Here is a 16,434-nt window from a genome sequence, read left to right as displayed (position 1 = left end):
AGAGGCTGAGTCTGCTCTGTGTGTTTGCACATCAGGCTTGTCAGAAGCTGCCCCACAAGACTTTCTGTTCTTTCCTCCAGCATTGCAGAGAATACCAAGCAAAGACAGGCACACTTACAAAATCCCAGTTATTAGCAGCCCTCTGCCCAAGTGGATCTGCTGTTTGATGCAGAGCTGGATTCTGAAATCCACTGTTGGCTGTGCTTTGATACCAAGCAGAAACAAAGACCCAGACATGGAAATGCTGGAGGAGCTCAGGGTGCAGAGTGAGCTGCTGCAGCTGGGGCTGACTGCAGACAGTGGGTGACAGCAGGGTCACCAGAGGAGGGTCCTTAAGGATTTCCAGCTGAGCCACAGAAGGGGCTGAGAGCTCGAAACACCTCTGTAGAAATCCAGGAGGAGGAAGTACAGTAGGATCCTCGCCAATTCACACAAACACACAGAGCCAACAGATACAGTCACCTGAACCTGACATCTGTGGTGCATTACAGACCTTGAAAGAGGCCATTTGTAACTCATGAAAGCATTAGAGTCTGGCAAGTTGTCCAGTAGCTATATATTACTGGAACATAGAGCTCCTCTTAAATTGTCTGTGTTACGGGGTTTATTGCAGTAATTTTGCTATGATACATCCTTACCTCATTTTGCCATGGAATAGACACTGATCCTGTGGAAAACTTGGAATAGAAATCGTCATCTGTTTGGTCCAGGTTAACTCCTTTCACTGTGGAGAACTGCTCAATGTCTAACACATCCTTGCAGTACACTGCTCTGGGCTATGTCAGCAGGAAAAAAAAGGAGAAATGACAAGAGGAAAAATATTTCTGAGTCGGACCATGTGCTTTCATTCACAGATTCAGTCAAGTGAGAATGTCTAACAAGTGTGTGTCTGCATCCTCCTTCTCCAGGCTTGCTCTGCCTGCATGTTTATCATCAAAGGCTGACTTCACTTTAAGCACATTAAGCTTCCTATTCCAAAGTCCTCAAAGCATCAGTCAAAGTGGGTTTTAGTCATCCATGTACCATCTGGTTAAGAGGTGAGGGGAGAAGGACAGAAAGAGCCAGAAAAGAAAAATTGAACCCTTCAGCAGTCTTTTCCTTTAGAGAGGGAACAACAGAAAACCAGAATGTTTACCAGTGGCACACTGGAGAGAGCCCTGGAAAGAGGCCTCAGATAGAAGTGCCCTCCTGCCCAGATAGCTGTGGAGTTTGCAGCTTGGAAGTTTAAAGGAATGTATCCTAATTGCTAAAGAAAACAGAGGAGGTTTGGCATTTTTCCATTGTTTTTATTAATAGCTCAGCTGCTGGAAGCTGCCCAGAATTACCTCTATTAACTCTTTTAACTTGGCTGCATTTCTTCAAAGGAACAGTCAAATGGCTTTGCCTTTTTGAACTATGCAGTTTTCTGGGATGACAGAGACAAAACTCTCTGCAGTGATGGAACTCCCAGCTCGTCCTCCAGCAGCCAGCCCCAGGGAGCAGGAAGAGCCATCAGTGGCTGCCTGTCACAGGCAGTGTGTGTGCCCAGAGATCTGCCACCACCAGCACAGCCACCCTTTGCCGTGCAGGGATAACTGAGGGGTGGCCTGTGGGACCAGCCTGAACCCCAGCCCATGTGGAATCCTGCTGTCTGTCCCTGGTTCCAGGACTGCACAGCCAGGGGTCCAACGTTATTGATCTGGATCTGAGCACTGTGACCAAACAAATTGACCTAATTCCTGACAGAAGTCCTGTTTGCTGAAGGCTGCATCCCTCTGCATTCCTGACAGCTGCAATCCAATTTTTGTAGAAGAGGATGGAGAGACATGGTTTGGAAAACAACTTCTGCCATTGGCTGTTTAGCTTTGGGTGATTCAGCTGACTTCAGTAAAGACTGGGAGATCTACGGATGAAGTGCCAAATAAATTAAATTAGGGGCAGCTCTTGAGCTCCCAATAAAGATCCATAAAAATTTATGTGCCTTTGCTTTTGCAAATATGGCTCTAAGAGGTGCCTTCTAGGCCTTACGTGCCACAGTTTTTATGCACTCTGGCGGATCCCAAATTTGAGCCCAGAATTTTATAATTTTCTACATCAGAAAGAAATAGTAGCTTGTCTCCTATTTCTCCCCACTAAAGCAGGTCGTAACACCACGGGCTAATTGGCAGGAATAACTAGGCTGCATAGTAAAATGTAAAGCAAAACCAGAGCAACTAAAGTAAACTTTTGTAGCGTTCAAACCACTTTGGTTTGGTTGAGCCTGCAGCAAGGGGAATGGGAGCTGCCAAGATGTTACTTTCTTTAATACGTTAAAATGGCAGTGTTTACTTAGAACCATATGGGGACTTTAAGGATAGAAGCTCCAGCCAGAAAGAGAGCCCTGCAGGAGGGAAATAATCAGATAACTCTGCGCACTGGGCTAGAAACCGATACCACAAAAGGGTGGAAAAAGTTTTGTTGTTGCCAGTGCAACAAAGCCTTTCAGTATGTGTGAGCCTGGTGTGTAAATCTGAGCAAGGACTCAGTGTTGGGTTCTGTACCCCAAAAAGCTCCAAATGCTCTCTAAGGTCCAAGTCACCTTCTCTGCTTGAGGTGACACTTGATGCTCAGCCTGGCTCAGACTCTCTGTAGCAAACGACTGTTCTCGTGATAATCCACAGAGCCCTGGACTTTGTGTTTCTGGTTTCACCTCTATAAACCTGCATGCACACATTTGGCTTTCACTGCTGATTGTCCCAAGCACCACCTGGTTCTGAGCACACTTATTTTCACAGTAATGCCATGGATAAAGGTTCCAGTGCCTCCAGTGCCGTACAGGAATGCTGCGGTAAAAGGAGTGGGAATGGATCAAGCCCCAGATTACATCCACATGCCAACAGAACCTTCTCTCCTCTTCCTCCCAGCCTCCCCACTCCAGCCCCACCACTCATCACACCTTCCTGGGGCAGCTCCCCGTGCAGAGAGTGATGACAGCCCTGAGAGAGAGAGGCTATTTTAGAAACAAACCTCTTAAAAGAGGCCACTGGGGATTCTTGCAATGGTACTTACATCGGGCACGAAGGGAGGGTCCAGCATTCCTGCTTCTAACCGCTTGAAATTCATGCTCTTGAAAAAGGGGTGTCTCTTCACCTCTGCTGCCCCTTCCCCCTGACATCCCAGCCGCTGCTTCACGTCTTTGGTGAGGAGCTGAAACAGAGGAGTGCCAACAGGAATGGTGAGGCTGTCAGAAAAAGCAAAGCTCTACCAAGATATTTTTATCTCCACTTGTTTTTGAATGTGCCCATAGGGATGTACGGAGGGGAGTTGCAACTGCTGTTGCTTAAAAGCTGAAGTTAAATGGATTAGGGTTGCACTGTTCTACATGCTGGTGAAATCCTCAGAAAATCACCTGCTGTAAAGTGTTTACAGTCAAAATAGAGACCATTTCTTTTGTCTGCTTTCGGTGAACACTTTCAAGAGGAGATCTGACATACCCTAGTAACATATAAAGATGTTACTTTCTTATATGTTACTTACATATAAAGATGCACATTCATAAGTTCCATGTGCTTTGTCTCAGTTCTTTTTGTTTTGCCTTTTTTTTTTACATTTGTAAGACTATTTTTCCCTCAAAAGAACAGGTGCTTAGGAAAAATCAAAAATACCAAATTTTATTTCCCTCACCCATTGCACTACATTCCAGAGCATCACATGACACATTGAACCAACCCTTTACACTCATGGGCTTATCCCTGCTGAACTCAAGGGGGTTCCCATGCATGGAGCCAGTGCCCAGTAATTATCCTCAGTTCTGCCTTGTTTGTTTTCACAGAAGGGCAGTGCACAGCCTCCACCTGCTACAGCAAGTCCTGCCTGTTTCCTGGGTACCCATGCAGGAGCAATGCCCACCAAGTGAACTCAGCATCTTTGCACTATCATGAGCAAGCCCATGAGCAGAAACACCGTGATATTTACACGGGAGATTCAACAGGGGAGACTCAACAGCACCTTCCAGTGCAAGAGAGCTGGAGAGGAACCTTGGATAGAGGCATGTCACAAATAGACAAGGGGGAATGGCTCTAAATGAAGGACGGCAGGTTTAGATAGGATATTAGGAAGAAATTCTTCCCTGAGGGTAATGAGGTCCTAGCACAGGTTGCCCAGAGAAGCTGTGGCTGCCCTGGATCCCTGGAAGTGCCCAGCTCCAGGTTGGACCCTGGGGCTTGGACAGGGCTTGGAGCAACCTGGGACAGTGGGAGGCGTCCCTGCCCGTGGCAGAGGGTTAGACTGGACAGCGTTGAGGATCCCTCCGAGACAAACCTTCCTGCGGTTCCCTGGGTGATGCTGAGCGCTCGGGAGGTGCCGCCGGGAGGCAGCAGAGGAAAGGGCAGCGGAGGGAGCGCTGCCCGGGGACGGGGCTGCTCCGGGGCATGGGAGCGCTGCCGCCGCTCCTCCGCCGCTGGCCCCGGCTTTATTGGCCCGCAGCCGGGCCAGAAGCAGCGCTCAGCCCTGCCCGGGTGGGCTGTGCTCGGTGATGGCACCGAAAGCATCATCAAAATCCACCGGGGCTCGGCTGCAGGCGGGGCAGGGGCAGGGGCTGGGTTGGGCTCTGAGCCCGGGCAGGCACCGGGAGCACCCCCGGGAGATCCCCGGGCCCGTCCCAGCTGCAATTGATGGGATGCAAACACCTTTGGAAAGGCTGGGGAGGAGTCCCGAGCTCTCGGGTGCATCCCTGCAGGAGCAGGAGCGGGAGCCAGGCGGGTTCCACGCTGGGGTAAGGCTGCCTGGGGATGCTGATCGTGTGCCCAGCTCGGGATTTGTGTGCCCAGCTTGGGATTTGTGTGCCCAGCTCAGGGCTTGTGTTCCCAGCTCGGGATTTGTGTGCCCAGCTCAGGGTCTATGTGCCCAGCTCAGGGTCTGTGTGCCCAGCTCAGGGTTTGTGTGCCCAGATTTGTGTGCCCAGCTCAGGGTTTGTGTGCCCAGCTCAGGGTCTGTGTGCCCAGCTCAGGGTTTGTGTGCCCAGATTTGTGTGCCCAGCTCAGGGTTTGTGTGCCCAGCTCAGGGTCTGTGTGCCCAGCTCAGGGTTTGTGTGCCCAGATTTGTGTGCCCAGCTCAGGGTCTATGTGCCCAGCTCAGGGTCTGTGTGCCCAGATCAGGGTTTGTGTGCCTCAGCACCTTCTGCTTCAGCCACTGAGGCAGCAGCCCAGCTCAGCTGCCTCATCTCACCAACAGGGAACGTGGAAATTAATTGTTGCTAATGTCATGTTGTGCTCTTTCCTCTGGTGCCTGGCTGGAGCTGGGGTTTCTTGTCCTTATCAGGGGTTTACAGTGTCACAGCTCTTCAGGCTTTGCTACCACTGGGCATTTTTACCACCTGGGCATCGGTGGTTTTCTTCCAACAGGCACCTCAGTTCTGTTTCTGTGCTGCTGGGGGCCTCAATTCCAGCCTGAGATGGCAAATGGCTTTGGCAATCCGTGTGCCCCATGGTGCAGAGGCAGCAGCCAAGCCAGAAATGGTGGTGAAGGGGCTTGTAGACTTAAGAGTTTTCTGTTCAGGTCTTTCTGCCCCAGCAGCAGCAATAGCAGGAGGCTGAATGGTCAGAGGAATGGCTTTAAAGCCACTGCTGCTGGCCACAGTAGCAATGTTCAGCTTCCAAATAGCAACAGCCCTTTCTTCCCCACACTTTGCCTCTGATGCTGCCAAGCTGGTGACATCTGGGCTGACAGATCACAACTGGCTGATCCATAAATGTGAAAAGACTTGAGGAAACATCTGTATGCCTTGCCATTCCCTGAGCAGGGAGATTCACAAGATACTGTACCACATCCATCTGACTCACTGCAAAAGATCTGTCACAGAGCACTTCTCTGGACTTTGCTTTCCCTGCTAGAAGGAAAGAGGGATGCTTTGCTTTCAAATAATTGCATTAGAGTTTGAGTTCTCATGGTCCTGAGACTAGGATTTTTGTTGTGAGGAGTTTTTTTTTGGGTTGTTTTTGGGTTGTTTTAGTTCTTGGGTTTTTTAAAATCTCAACAGTTTTATGCTCTTGCCTGTTGAAGATGATTGCTTTGGAATTTCCAGTCGGAATCAGGTTTACTCTATTCCGGTTGGGCAAAGAAATCAAAAATTATTTTAGTCTTTTATTCTCGAGTCAGTAGGGCTTTCCTGACAGTTGTAAAGAAGAATATGAAAGCAGAAAGGCCATTTTTAGTACCCATGGCTCTGGTATACTTTTGGAAAGGATACCTTGGACATTTGAGGAACAGCTGAGGAGCAAGTGGTGGTAGGAAGGGATAGATTTGGACCTTCCTGGAGATGATACAGGAGACCTCTGCAGTCTCTGCCCTCAAGTCAGCTCTGAAGGGATGAAAAGGGGGTTATTTCCCATCTCTGCAGTCTGGATTCTGGGCTTAGTGGGGAGACCAGGCTGATCTGTGAATTTGCCCTTGTCAGGCTGTAGGATGTTTGGAGTGTGCGGTCAGAGAAAAGGGTAGCTGAGGACAGAAAAAGCTGCCTGGGGATTCCTGGGTTCCTCCATGACAAACAAGGGAGTATTCAGTAACTTCACATGCAAGAAGGAAGTTTCTGGAGCATGAATGCAGTTGGTTGTGGGTGGCTGGCCACTGCTGGCTGAAAGACACAAAAGGGAACAGGCCACTGGGAATAGGCTGGGACTGAAAGAACAGGGAGAGGAGAGGATTCTCCTGCAAAACCCTGCTGCAGTCTCCTGAGAGTCCCAGGAGAGTCACAATGGAGAAAAATGCTAGAAATCAATGGAACTTGAAAAGCTGTAGATGCAGCCAGCTCTAGAAATGGCAACAGGTGAAACCAGACATTCTTCCTGGCTTCTGTTGTGGATATCACGACATAGCATGGACTAGAATATTTTCCAGAAGGGAGAATCCTTCCTTTCACCAAGGGATTATTATCTTTCACCATTTCCTGCAGCCCCAGAAGCTTTCTGCAATAGTAAACCTGTGCAAGAGCCTGAAATAAGCATCCCATTTGGGAATCTGACATGGAAAAGAAAATGGAGATAACAACAGTATGTTATAAGTCATCTCTACACTTTTGTTTAATTCAGCTTCAAAGGGTTTGTTTAATATGAATAGGGAGCAGAACAAAAGCAACTCCATCAGGCTGATGACAAGCCCTCCTGGGACAGCAGTGCAAGGGACCCTGTCAAATGTAATTGAAATGTAATTCTACATTAGGGCCTGCAGATAATTCACAGTTTCAAATCTGGAGATGGCCTGGGCCACCCAACCATGGATGAAGTTAATGGCAAACAGCAGAGCTGTGAGTTCTGGTAAAAAAGGCTCCACTGGACATTTAGGGTTTAGTCTCCAGAGTTCATGGGCAGAGCATGACTAGAAGAGGACTTTCAAAGAGAGTTTTGAGTAGCAGCAGTAAAGTTCCGTCAAGATCTTGATACAAAGAGCTCTCTGATACTTTCATGTCACTCATTTGATCCCCACTGGGGATTCAAACTCTGCAATGTCTGAGACTTTTTTTCCATTACTTTGTTTTGATTCCTTTACAAGAAGAAACAACTGTTGTGAAGACTGCTAAAAAAGCCAAAAGTCCCCAAAGCACTGTTTTATCTTCATGTGATCAGTCAGTTCATCTCCAGACCATACCATGTAATAAATAATTCCAAGTTCTAAGATGTCGGTCCTAAAATTATAGGAGCAAGGAAAACAAAAAAATTGCCACTCATGAAAGGAGACAAGGGGAATGCTAAAACCATTCCCATTGACCCAGCAGATCAAGCAGTTTGAGGAATCACCTAGCTAAAGTTCAGTCCTGACACTGAAGTAAACATATTATTTTAAGCAATATTTAGAGAACAGAAAAGCAATACTGTGGTCAATTACTAAATGAGAGCAGAGAGATGAAAGAGCAGTTATTCTTGGGCACTGCTAAACTTTAAGGTGTCATAATGCTGGTTTCCTTGGGATGAAAGCAGAAAGGAGGGATGGCAGCAGCCAGGAGTAGCTGTATGACAGAGCTCCTGATGGTAAGTGAGGAAAAAATTGCTTTTAAGGAAAACAGAACCTGTTATCTTTTAGCTGGTTGAGGTGGCACTTTGAAAAGGGAATGGAGATCAGAAACATGGAACAGCTGAGGCTGGAAGCCACATCTGGACATGGTCTAGTCCAAACCCTCTAGTCCCTGTCCTAATTCAAAGCAGAGGTTCCTGGAGCAGGTTGTTCCAGATGTTGTCTGGTTGGGCTTTGGATATCTCCAGGTGTGGAGACTGCACATCCTCTCTGGGCAACCTGTTCCACTTTTGGCTACCCTCACCATGGAAAAATGTGTCCTAAGGTTCAGAGGGAGCAGAACAGCTCCTGTGCCTCAGTTTGTTTCCCTTGCTTCCTGTCCTGTTACAGACACCAAACCAAGAGTTTGGCTCTGTCTCCTTTACACCATCCCACCAGAGACCCCTTGTGCAGGGTAAAATGGGGGCTGCAGGGATAAAGGGCACCAGGGAGGCCAAGTCTGTGGGAAATGCAGACAAGCAGGGCACTGACAGAGTGACAGGAGCACAGCAATGAGGGCCCATCCAACACTGCTGACTTGAATGCGCTTCAAGTCACATCTCTGGATGCATGACTGCACTTGTCAGGGAAAACAGGCATGAACATCATGGAGTATGAGGCATAACCACAACAAACACGGAGCATTTCCTAGAAAGACTGGATTTTTTTCACAGAAAAAACACACCAGGAGCAGCTATGTTATATGGGAACTATGGGTTGGGGAGCTTCCCAGAAAGCCAGCTGCCCCTGTTCCTAATTATTTGTTATTCATCTTTGTTTCAGTCCAAAATGAGGTCTGATTTATGGGAAATAACTTACAAAATGAAACATGGAAATATGGGATGGATGATGATTAATGGGAGCTATGATATGTGCCTGCAAAAATGCAAAAGGGCACAAACATCCAGGAGGGGAAGGCTGACGTGGGGTGACACCAGAGGGTTTTCCTATGAGTAAAGAACAAGGACAATGTATTTCCTGGTGGTGATGCTATTAGCTCATGAAGTAAGCTCTGAAGAGAAGGCTGGGCAACATGGTGGGAAACATTTCCTCACTCCTGCCCTGAAGAGTCCACCATGGGAAAGCCTTTTGTGATGGATCTTCAAGAAGGCTCAAGTTTCATTTATGTCTTGCAACTTTTTGCTTAATTTTGCAGACATGATGGGTACTTTATGACTCTTTTGTTTCCTTGTTAAGATGCTGATGGAAAGCAACAAAGTTCAACATAAAAAGCAAAAAGAAATGGAGAAAATATGTTTGAATGATGGATTTAAAAATAAAAAACATCACTTGATAAAATAAATTACTTTTGAGTGGGAAACCACAAAGGCCATCACAGTCAGTATCAGGACTCAGACTCTTCCTGCCTCAAGATTCTAATGCTCAGACAAGGAAAGCTTATCTTTTGATCTATCAATAGTTTGCACAAACCACCTCAATAAACATGCCACATGATTGGACAGGCAAGCAGTAGTGATCAAGATTTCAGGAATAATTTATATAAAGTCCAAGCCTCCCTGAGGCAAGAGAAAGAGCTAGATGATCTCCTGAGGTCCCGACTCTCTGAAACCAGAGTCTCCAGGGCTGGAAGATGAAAATGACCACTACAGTGTCATGCCTGTCTGCTGCCCTGGGAGTGTGGTAGGATATCTACAGCACTATCCCATCAATGCTACATTTAATTCTTCTCAGCTTTAAGTTCTCATGGTTATTTTCAAAGTGTATGTTCATTCTGTTATGCAAGGGAAATAGAGTAACAAGAGGGGTTCTACAGGTATGCCAGCCAGAAAAGGGGGGTTGGACAATGTGATCTTTAAAGGTCCCTTTCAACCCAAACTATCCTGATTCTGTGCCTCAAGCAGCAAGGTAAAATGTTTGCCTCACATCTCCATTTCAGAGTAACAGCAGGACACACACACAAATTCCCTGCCACTCCAGCAGACTCTGCTGCTCACCAGGTGAGGGCTGAGATGCTGCCTGAGGAGAGAGGGCAGCCAGCTGGGGAACATGGGATGGTCTGTGAGAGCCCATGGCTGCCCCACTCCTCCCATGCCAGCTTCACTGGGGGCTCTGCATCACCACTTAAGGGCAGTGAAGGGCCCAGAGCACCTCTCAAGAGTGATGTCAGTTAAATACCACCCCGAGGACTCAGGAGTGACTCGGTGAACTGTGAGTTAATGACTTCCAGGCATGACTCTTGGCAGTGCTACCATTATTATTTTGCAAGGAGACTTCAGTGTCTCTTCATGCAGCCAGCCAACCAGGGTGTTGTGGATCTGCTCTTTGCTCGCCTGTTGCACAAGACATTGGTGAAACCCTCCCTACCTATTTGTTGACCTTTCCTCCCCTCCGTTCTCCCTCCACCAGCAAACACAGATAGGTCATTGTCTCCAAAGGAGACTTCACTCCTTAGCAAACAACACCCAGAAAAAGGCCACATCCTTTTCCAAATTACAATTCAGCCTTCTAAAGATGGATGTCAATAAGACATTGATGAATTCAGACGCAGCTTTGAGATTTCTCAGAGGGATTGAGGATTTCCATTGTCACACATGGCTATTGTGCTACGAAAATGACTCCCAGCTGAAGGAGTGAGAAAACATTTTGAAGAACAGCTCCACAGTATTAAGAAAAGCTGGATACCCTGACACCCCAGGGGAAAAGCTGCTAACAAAGTTAGTGAGATGGGCTGGGACAACATTTGAGTGTCACAATAATTTCATTGCATAATCTTTGTCCTGCTTACCCCCAGCTCTCACCAAAGACAATGGAAGCGTGGGGTTTGCAGTTCCTTGCAGGAGACAATCAGATTCCTGCATCATCGAGTCCTTTTTCTTTTTTTCTACAAGTTTATAAAAGACAGAGATGCATTCTTGACTGCAAACTAACATTCAAAGTCTCATGAGAATAGATACCGCTCCCTCGGCCATAAAACTTTGGCGAGGGCTCGGGATGACCGTGATGAATCTCACGGAGAAACAAGCCCAAACAAACAGAGTTTGAATGAATAGAGAGTGCAGTCATCCCATCCACAGATGAGCTTGGTTAGTCCTTGTTTCTGCAGCCCCTCCATGGCCCCCTGTTACTGCTCAGACCATGTCAGACACAGCTGGTTAGTGAAGCTGCCCCACTGAGCCTTCCAGCCCCTTACCATTTTACAGATGGACTTGGCCTCCTCAGAGAACTTATGGGAGTACACCTCCTCTGTCTCCAGCACTCTTCTGTCCACTTCTTCCCTCTTCACCTTCTCTTTCCTTCCACGGAACGGCGATTGCCCAGCAATCATTTCATAAATGAGACAGCCTAACCCCCAGTAGTCAGGGCTGAGTGTGTATCTCTGGTTGTTCAGCACCTCTGGAGCTGTGGAGGAGAGTGACATGCCTTGTGGAAATGCTTGGTATTTACACAGGCAGAGCACTTAAATGCCTCGAAGTTTCATTTTGGTGACTGAATACACATGCACAGAGAATGGTGGGTAAAATACAGAAATACCTCCTGACTGCAGTTGAGGGCATTACAGGAGATGCAGCATGCTACATGCCATGGTGTTCTCTCTACATGCTACATGCCTCATGCATGCTGTCTTCTGACTTCTCTACCAACTCAGTCCAATTAAAATTAAAAAAAAAAATCACGAAAGAAGTTGGGTCTAAATATTAAGCAGAGACCTAATTTCAAGAGTTCCTCCAGATTTCTCCACTTAGGGAAGAAAGGAAATGCAAACACACGTCCTGTAAACAGCCGTGACATTTCTTCAAAAGCAAATTCTGTCTCTTTGGTCAATTCATAGCTTCTCCTCTTTTTCCCCTTTAAAGAAACTCCAATCCATTAATTTTGTGTTGCAACCACAGACAATGCTTTTGGGCAGAGAGTCACTGTCTTGCAGGCACCCTCACCTCCATGCAGGGGTACAAACACACATCCCCACGTGCTCACAAGCACAGAGCCTTGGTGTGCACGCAAACTTACACTGAGATAACAAAATTTAGACATGACAACTGATTTGCTTGCTTTCATTAAAGTCTCCATATGGTGTAACAGTGGCTCACATCAGCTAGTTTCTATTCAGTCAAATAAGCATAAGCAATTTTTACTCCAAGAAAATATGCCCACCCAGAGAATGCATGAAAATAATTACATTGAGTTTAGAAAACAGATCTAATTAAATAAGGGAGTGTAGTTTCTGGTTTTTTTTTACCAATGTACAAATCTCTACTTGTCCTTTGTGTAGATCCTCCCCTGCACATAGAGGAAAGCTCAAGGTGACCCTGGTCAAGATGACCATAGGTGTGACTTACCCATTTTATCATAACCATGCAAATACATTGTAACTCCTATACAAAGCAGCAACTAGAAAGAAACCTTTACTTTGGCACATAACCCTTCTAAGATAAATCTACACTAAAATCACTAGAATCCCACTTGCTGTCTCCCCTTTCCATTTTTTTTTTCTGATTTAAGGTTATAGACCAGCCTCACTGAGAGCTGTACAGGTCCAGCCTTTCACCCTCCTCCGATTTTCACTATCAGGATTTCTGTAGGAGTTGCTGCATGAAACTGGACCCAGCTGAATGTGAATATTTTTTATTCTTTTTCTTAAGCTTTCTTGGCAGAAAAATCTCTAAAACTCAAGTAACCTTGGTAAATTTTTAAAAAGATGAGCTGTGGAAGACTTACCCATATACCCTACTGTTCCTACTCTTCCACGGATTGATTCACCCTCGGGGATTTTAACAGCTAGACCCAAATCAGATATTCTAATATGGCCTGGAAGGAAAAAAAGAAACAAAACAACGCAAAGCAGATATGATAACCTGACCCAAATTAGTCCAAAACCCACAATTGTGGTCATTGTTAAACTACTCCTGCAATTTACTGCTCAGACATTTTAGGAAAAGAGTGTTCTGAATCACTGAATTGGAGCAGTTTCATTGATTTGGAAAAGAGGAATTATTAAGGGCCCTACAACACAGTGAAATAAATGTTAACAGTAAGGCTGTGGACTGCAGTGGATTGCATCAGGTATTTTAAAACCAATGAAAAAAGGCAGTGAGAAGCATGCTGTGGGGAAGTATCTTGAACTGATCACAGAGGATGGATGGGCTGACACAATTCTGTAACTCTGTGATAGCTGAGGAGGCCACATCTGGTCTGCAAGTCAGCACGAGATTCGATTATCGCTGCCTCCAGCAACGAATGGGTGCCTGGGTTTGCATAAAACCAGACTTGGCTCAGCAGAGGGTGAAAGTACTTTCAAAAATGGAGAGGGAAGCACAGATTTAGAAATTAGAAAAATTAGAACTCCCTTTGTGTTGCACCAGCCTTGCAACAAGGATGGAAACCAGCGAGGGAAGGCAGAGAGCCCCAGCAATGCCGAGCTCTGGAGAACAGCCCCTGCTGAGGGCACGGCTGCTTCCCTCCATCTGTGCAGAGAGCTCCAGCAGCTCAGCCACCCCAGGACAGGAATATCAGTGTATGCTGAGCCTCTTAATCACTTCAGAGCATTATTTGTCTTTGTGCAATATATATCCTGAAACTAACTTAATCTACTTTACTGTGAAAGCATCTCTGTAAAGCTCCGAGACTTACCATAATCATCCAGCAGGATATTTTCTGGCTTCAGATCTCTGGAAATGAAAGATAGCAGTTATGGGTATGAAGCTGGTTTTGATAACATAACCATACAACTGTGTGAGGGCATTTATTACTTGTAATAAACCAATTGAGTGTCAACTCAAACAGCAAGGAACTCCTGAAACCTATACAACCTTTTACAACTCACTTCACAGATAGACTGAAACCATATGTCTTTTTCCAAACTGGAGTTACAATTTTTCACTAAGCCAAGCTTTTAGTTCCTAATCTAGCCTATAATGGACTCATCCATCTAGTCCTGTAAGCCCTGTAAACGAACCCCTATAGTCCTGTGTGTTGTAAAATCTCTCTAACATTTTCTGTTATAAAATTTTATGTTAAAAAATAGGTTTTAAAATCCTTTATTTACATATGAAAAAGGAAATAGCAATCTGCTGGGCTCTAATTTTCTATGTCTGGCATCTGAGTAAGACTAAATATGTGAATGTGTGTCCATGCACTTGCACACATGTGCAATGATTTTGTTGAGTTTGGAAAATGCAGGGCAGAGGGGGGAATGCTGTGCCCAGATTAAGATTATTCTTACAAGCATTTGTGAAACCCTAGTGCCTGTGTGGTTTGGAGCAATGCCATGAAAATGGGCAAGGTGGTCAATCTGATGTCAAAGATGTGCCTTTCACTGCTCCTGAAAAAAAGAAAACAAAAAATCCCCAGATCTGGGCAAGGTATAAACTTCTGAAGTAAATAATCTCAGTTTTCATATATTTAGCAGAGCCTGGGCAGATCATTCTTCTGAAAAGTTTGTCTGCACAAAACCTCCTCCACCAGCTGCTGCTTTGAGATGCTTCCCAGCCCAGCCACGCTGTCCCCTCCTTGCCCAAGGCTGTTTTCCAAACCTTTCCTCTGCAGCTGCTGCTGAGGTGGGAGCCAGGCAGGCTCCTTCCCATCCTGCTCGTGCAGAGGGGAAAGGAGCCAGCCCGAGAGATGGGACCAGAGGTGTCAGAGGAAGGAGCTGGACACGCTGGGCAGGGAGTGTCCCAGCAGTGCCCCAGGACTGGGCTGTGCTGGTCTCAGCCTGAATGAGGCACCAGCAGCTGGGTGAGGCAGGGAGAACAGCATTGCTTCAATTCACCACATCATGCCCTGGCTTTTATCTAAAGACAGTGCTTAGCCTGGTGCAAATCCAAGCCCTGCTCAGCCTCTTCTTTTTTGTAAGGCCTCCTTGCATCTGTGAACCAGCGTGGGTCTGGGAACTGCCCAGCAAGAGGCATTTCTGTGCAAAGAGCAAAGAGAGGGCATGCACAAGAGAAATCCTTGTGCCAGGGCACAGAGCCTGTGCAGGAACCCACCCCACCTCTCCAGCTGCACCACTCCAGTAATCATGAATTTTCCTGTGTATAAAGAGGGGTATTTTATAGTTTTGACAATGCCAGAGTTGGAATTTTGAAACTTGCCTTGTTTTTATTTATGATTTCAAGCAAGAACACAGAGCTCTGTGAGTAATCTCCTCTTCTTGCTTGCTTCAGACCTTCCTGACCTCCCAGATAAATCTCACCCAGTGCCCAGAGGTACAAGCCTGCTTTTCAAACAAACAATGCTGAAATATGTGAAGGGCAGCTGAATACTGAGGAGAAGCTGTGAGTTTGTTTAACATACCACTGTGGGCTTTCCCTGCCAACCAGCAGAAGGTTTCCAATGCTGCAGCAGCATGGTCAAGGGCATCATCTATTTATTTTTGAAAATAGGTTCTGAATCCTGTAAGAATCATTCCCTTGAAGAACTCAGCCTTCATCAGTTACTTCATCTTCTGCTCAGCAGTTATTAGTCCCACATAAAACTGCAACTGGGGGCCAGTGACAAGAATCTTATGTGCAACTTGGGAAATTGTTGTCTTTGAATAAGAAAATGGGAGACTCCACAAGGACTCTGAGAACACCAGTTCAGTTCTTAGGGTCCTCTGTGATTCAGGGCAATTAGAGGAAGCTTTCCTCCCCTCCCAGGCATCAGCTGTCATTCCTGTTTTCAGGCTTCTGGTTCCTCAAGATCAAGGCTGGCTTCCTTTGCATGGCCAGCACTTCCAAGGGTTTATGACTGAAATGTCCAGGAGAAATAAAACTCCCTGTTGGACACACTGACACATAAAGCTACTTCCCAAAGGCTCTGCTTCCCATTTGTAAATTAGCCTTGCCCAAACATACTGAAACATAAACTGCTGGCACTGTGCCCATGCTCAAAAGGCAATTGTTTGGCTGTGCAGGACAGCCTAAACAACTCAATTAATCACTTTGGACAAGGCTTTACCATGTATTTGTGCAATGCCTGGGACAATGTGAGCTTGGTGCTGACTGGAGCTTCCAGGCATGGCTATGGTATAAATTTAAAAAAATTACATACATACAAAATATTTATATAAACAAAAAAGTTTATATATATATATATATATATATATATATATATATATATATATATATATAAAAATTATAAAATAAAAATATAAATACATAATATAAATTATGAAATATAAATGAATAAAAATGAATTATATATATACATAAATAATTTGAGTAGAACCAGCAGCTTTTTACATTTGCTTTCCACAAACAACCAACCCATTGACCTTTACTAACATGCTGCAGTTGAGAGATGTAGCACAAGTGCCATGTTTGACAAGGGAATTCTGAATGAGATAAATCTGACTCTGAGCCTGGTTGTTCTCCCAGGTCACGTCTGCAGCGTGCGTCAGCAGCGGCCCAGGAGATGGGGATGCATTTTCCAAAGCTGTGATTTACTCAGGAGCATTTTGTTTAAAGAAAATGAAATTAAGTCTGAAGAAGAAGT

At 45.8% G+C, this 16,434-nt stretch overlaps 1 protein-coding gene across 2 annotated transcripts in view; it reads right to left on the bottom strand.

Annotated features, from left to right (window-relative positions):
* The window catches only part of GRK5 (G protein-coupled receptor kinase 5), a 153,888-nt gene that overhangs the window by 7,776 nt on the left and 129,678 nt on the right, over positions 1-16,434 (bottom strand). For both annotated transcript variants that reach the window (XM_071445971.1, XM_071445972.1), the window contains 5 exons: positions 13,591-13,628; positions 12,679-12,768; positions 11,153-11,361; positions 3,028-3,165; positions 639-776 (listed from right to left, as the gene is read on the bottom strand). In XM_071445971.1, the coding sequence (XP_071302072.1) occupies positions 639-776; positions 3,028-3,165; positions 11,153-11,361; positions 12,679-12,768; positions 13,591-13,628 (613 nt within the window). The remainder of the gene's footprint in view (positions 1-638; positions 777-3,027; positions 3,166-11,152; positions 11,362-12,678; positions 12,769-13,590; positions 13,629-16,434) is intronic.

Source organism: Agelaius tricolor, unplaced genomic scaffold (assembly GCF_023055355.1).
Source record: "Agelaius tricolor isolate 1412-34295 unplaced genomic scaffold, bAgeTri1.0.p SCAF_22, whole genome shotgun sequence".
Classification (NCBI taxonomy): Eukaryota; Metazoa; Chordata; class Aves; order Passeriformes; family Icteridae; genus Agelaius; species Agelaius tricolor.
The sequence above is the reverse complement of the archived record's forward strand: the minus strand, read 5'-3'. Positions and strand labels throughout refer to the sequence as shown.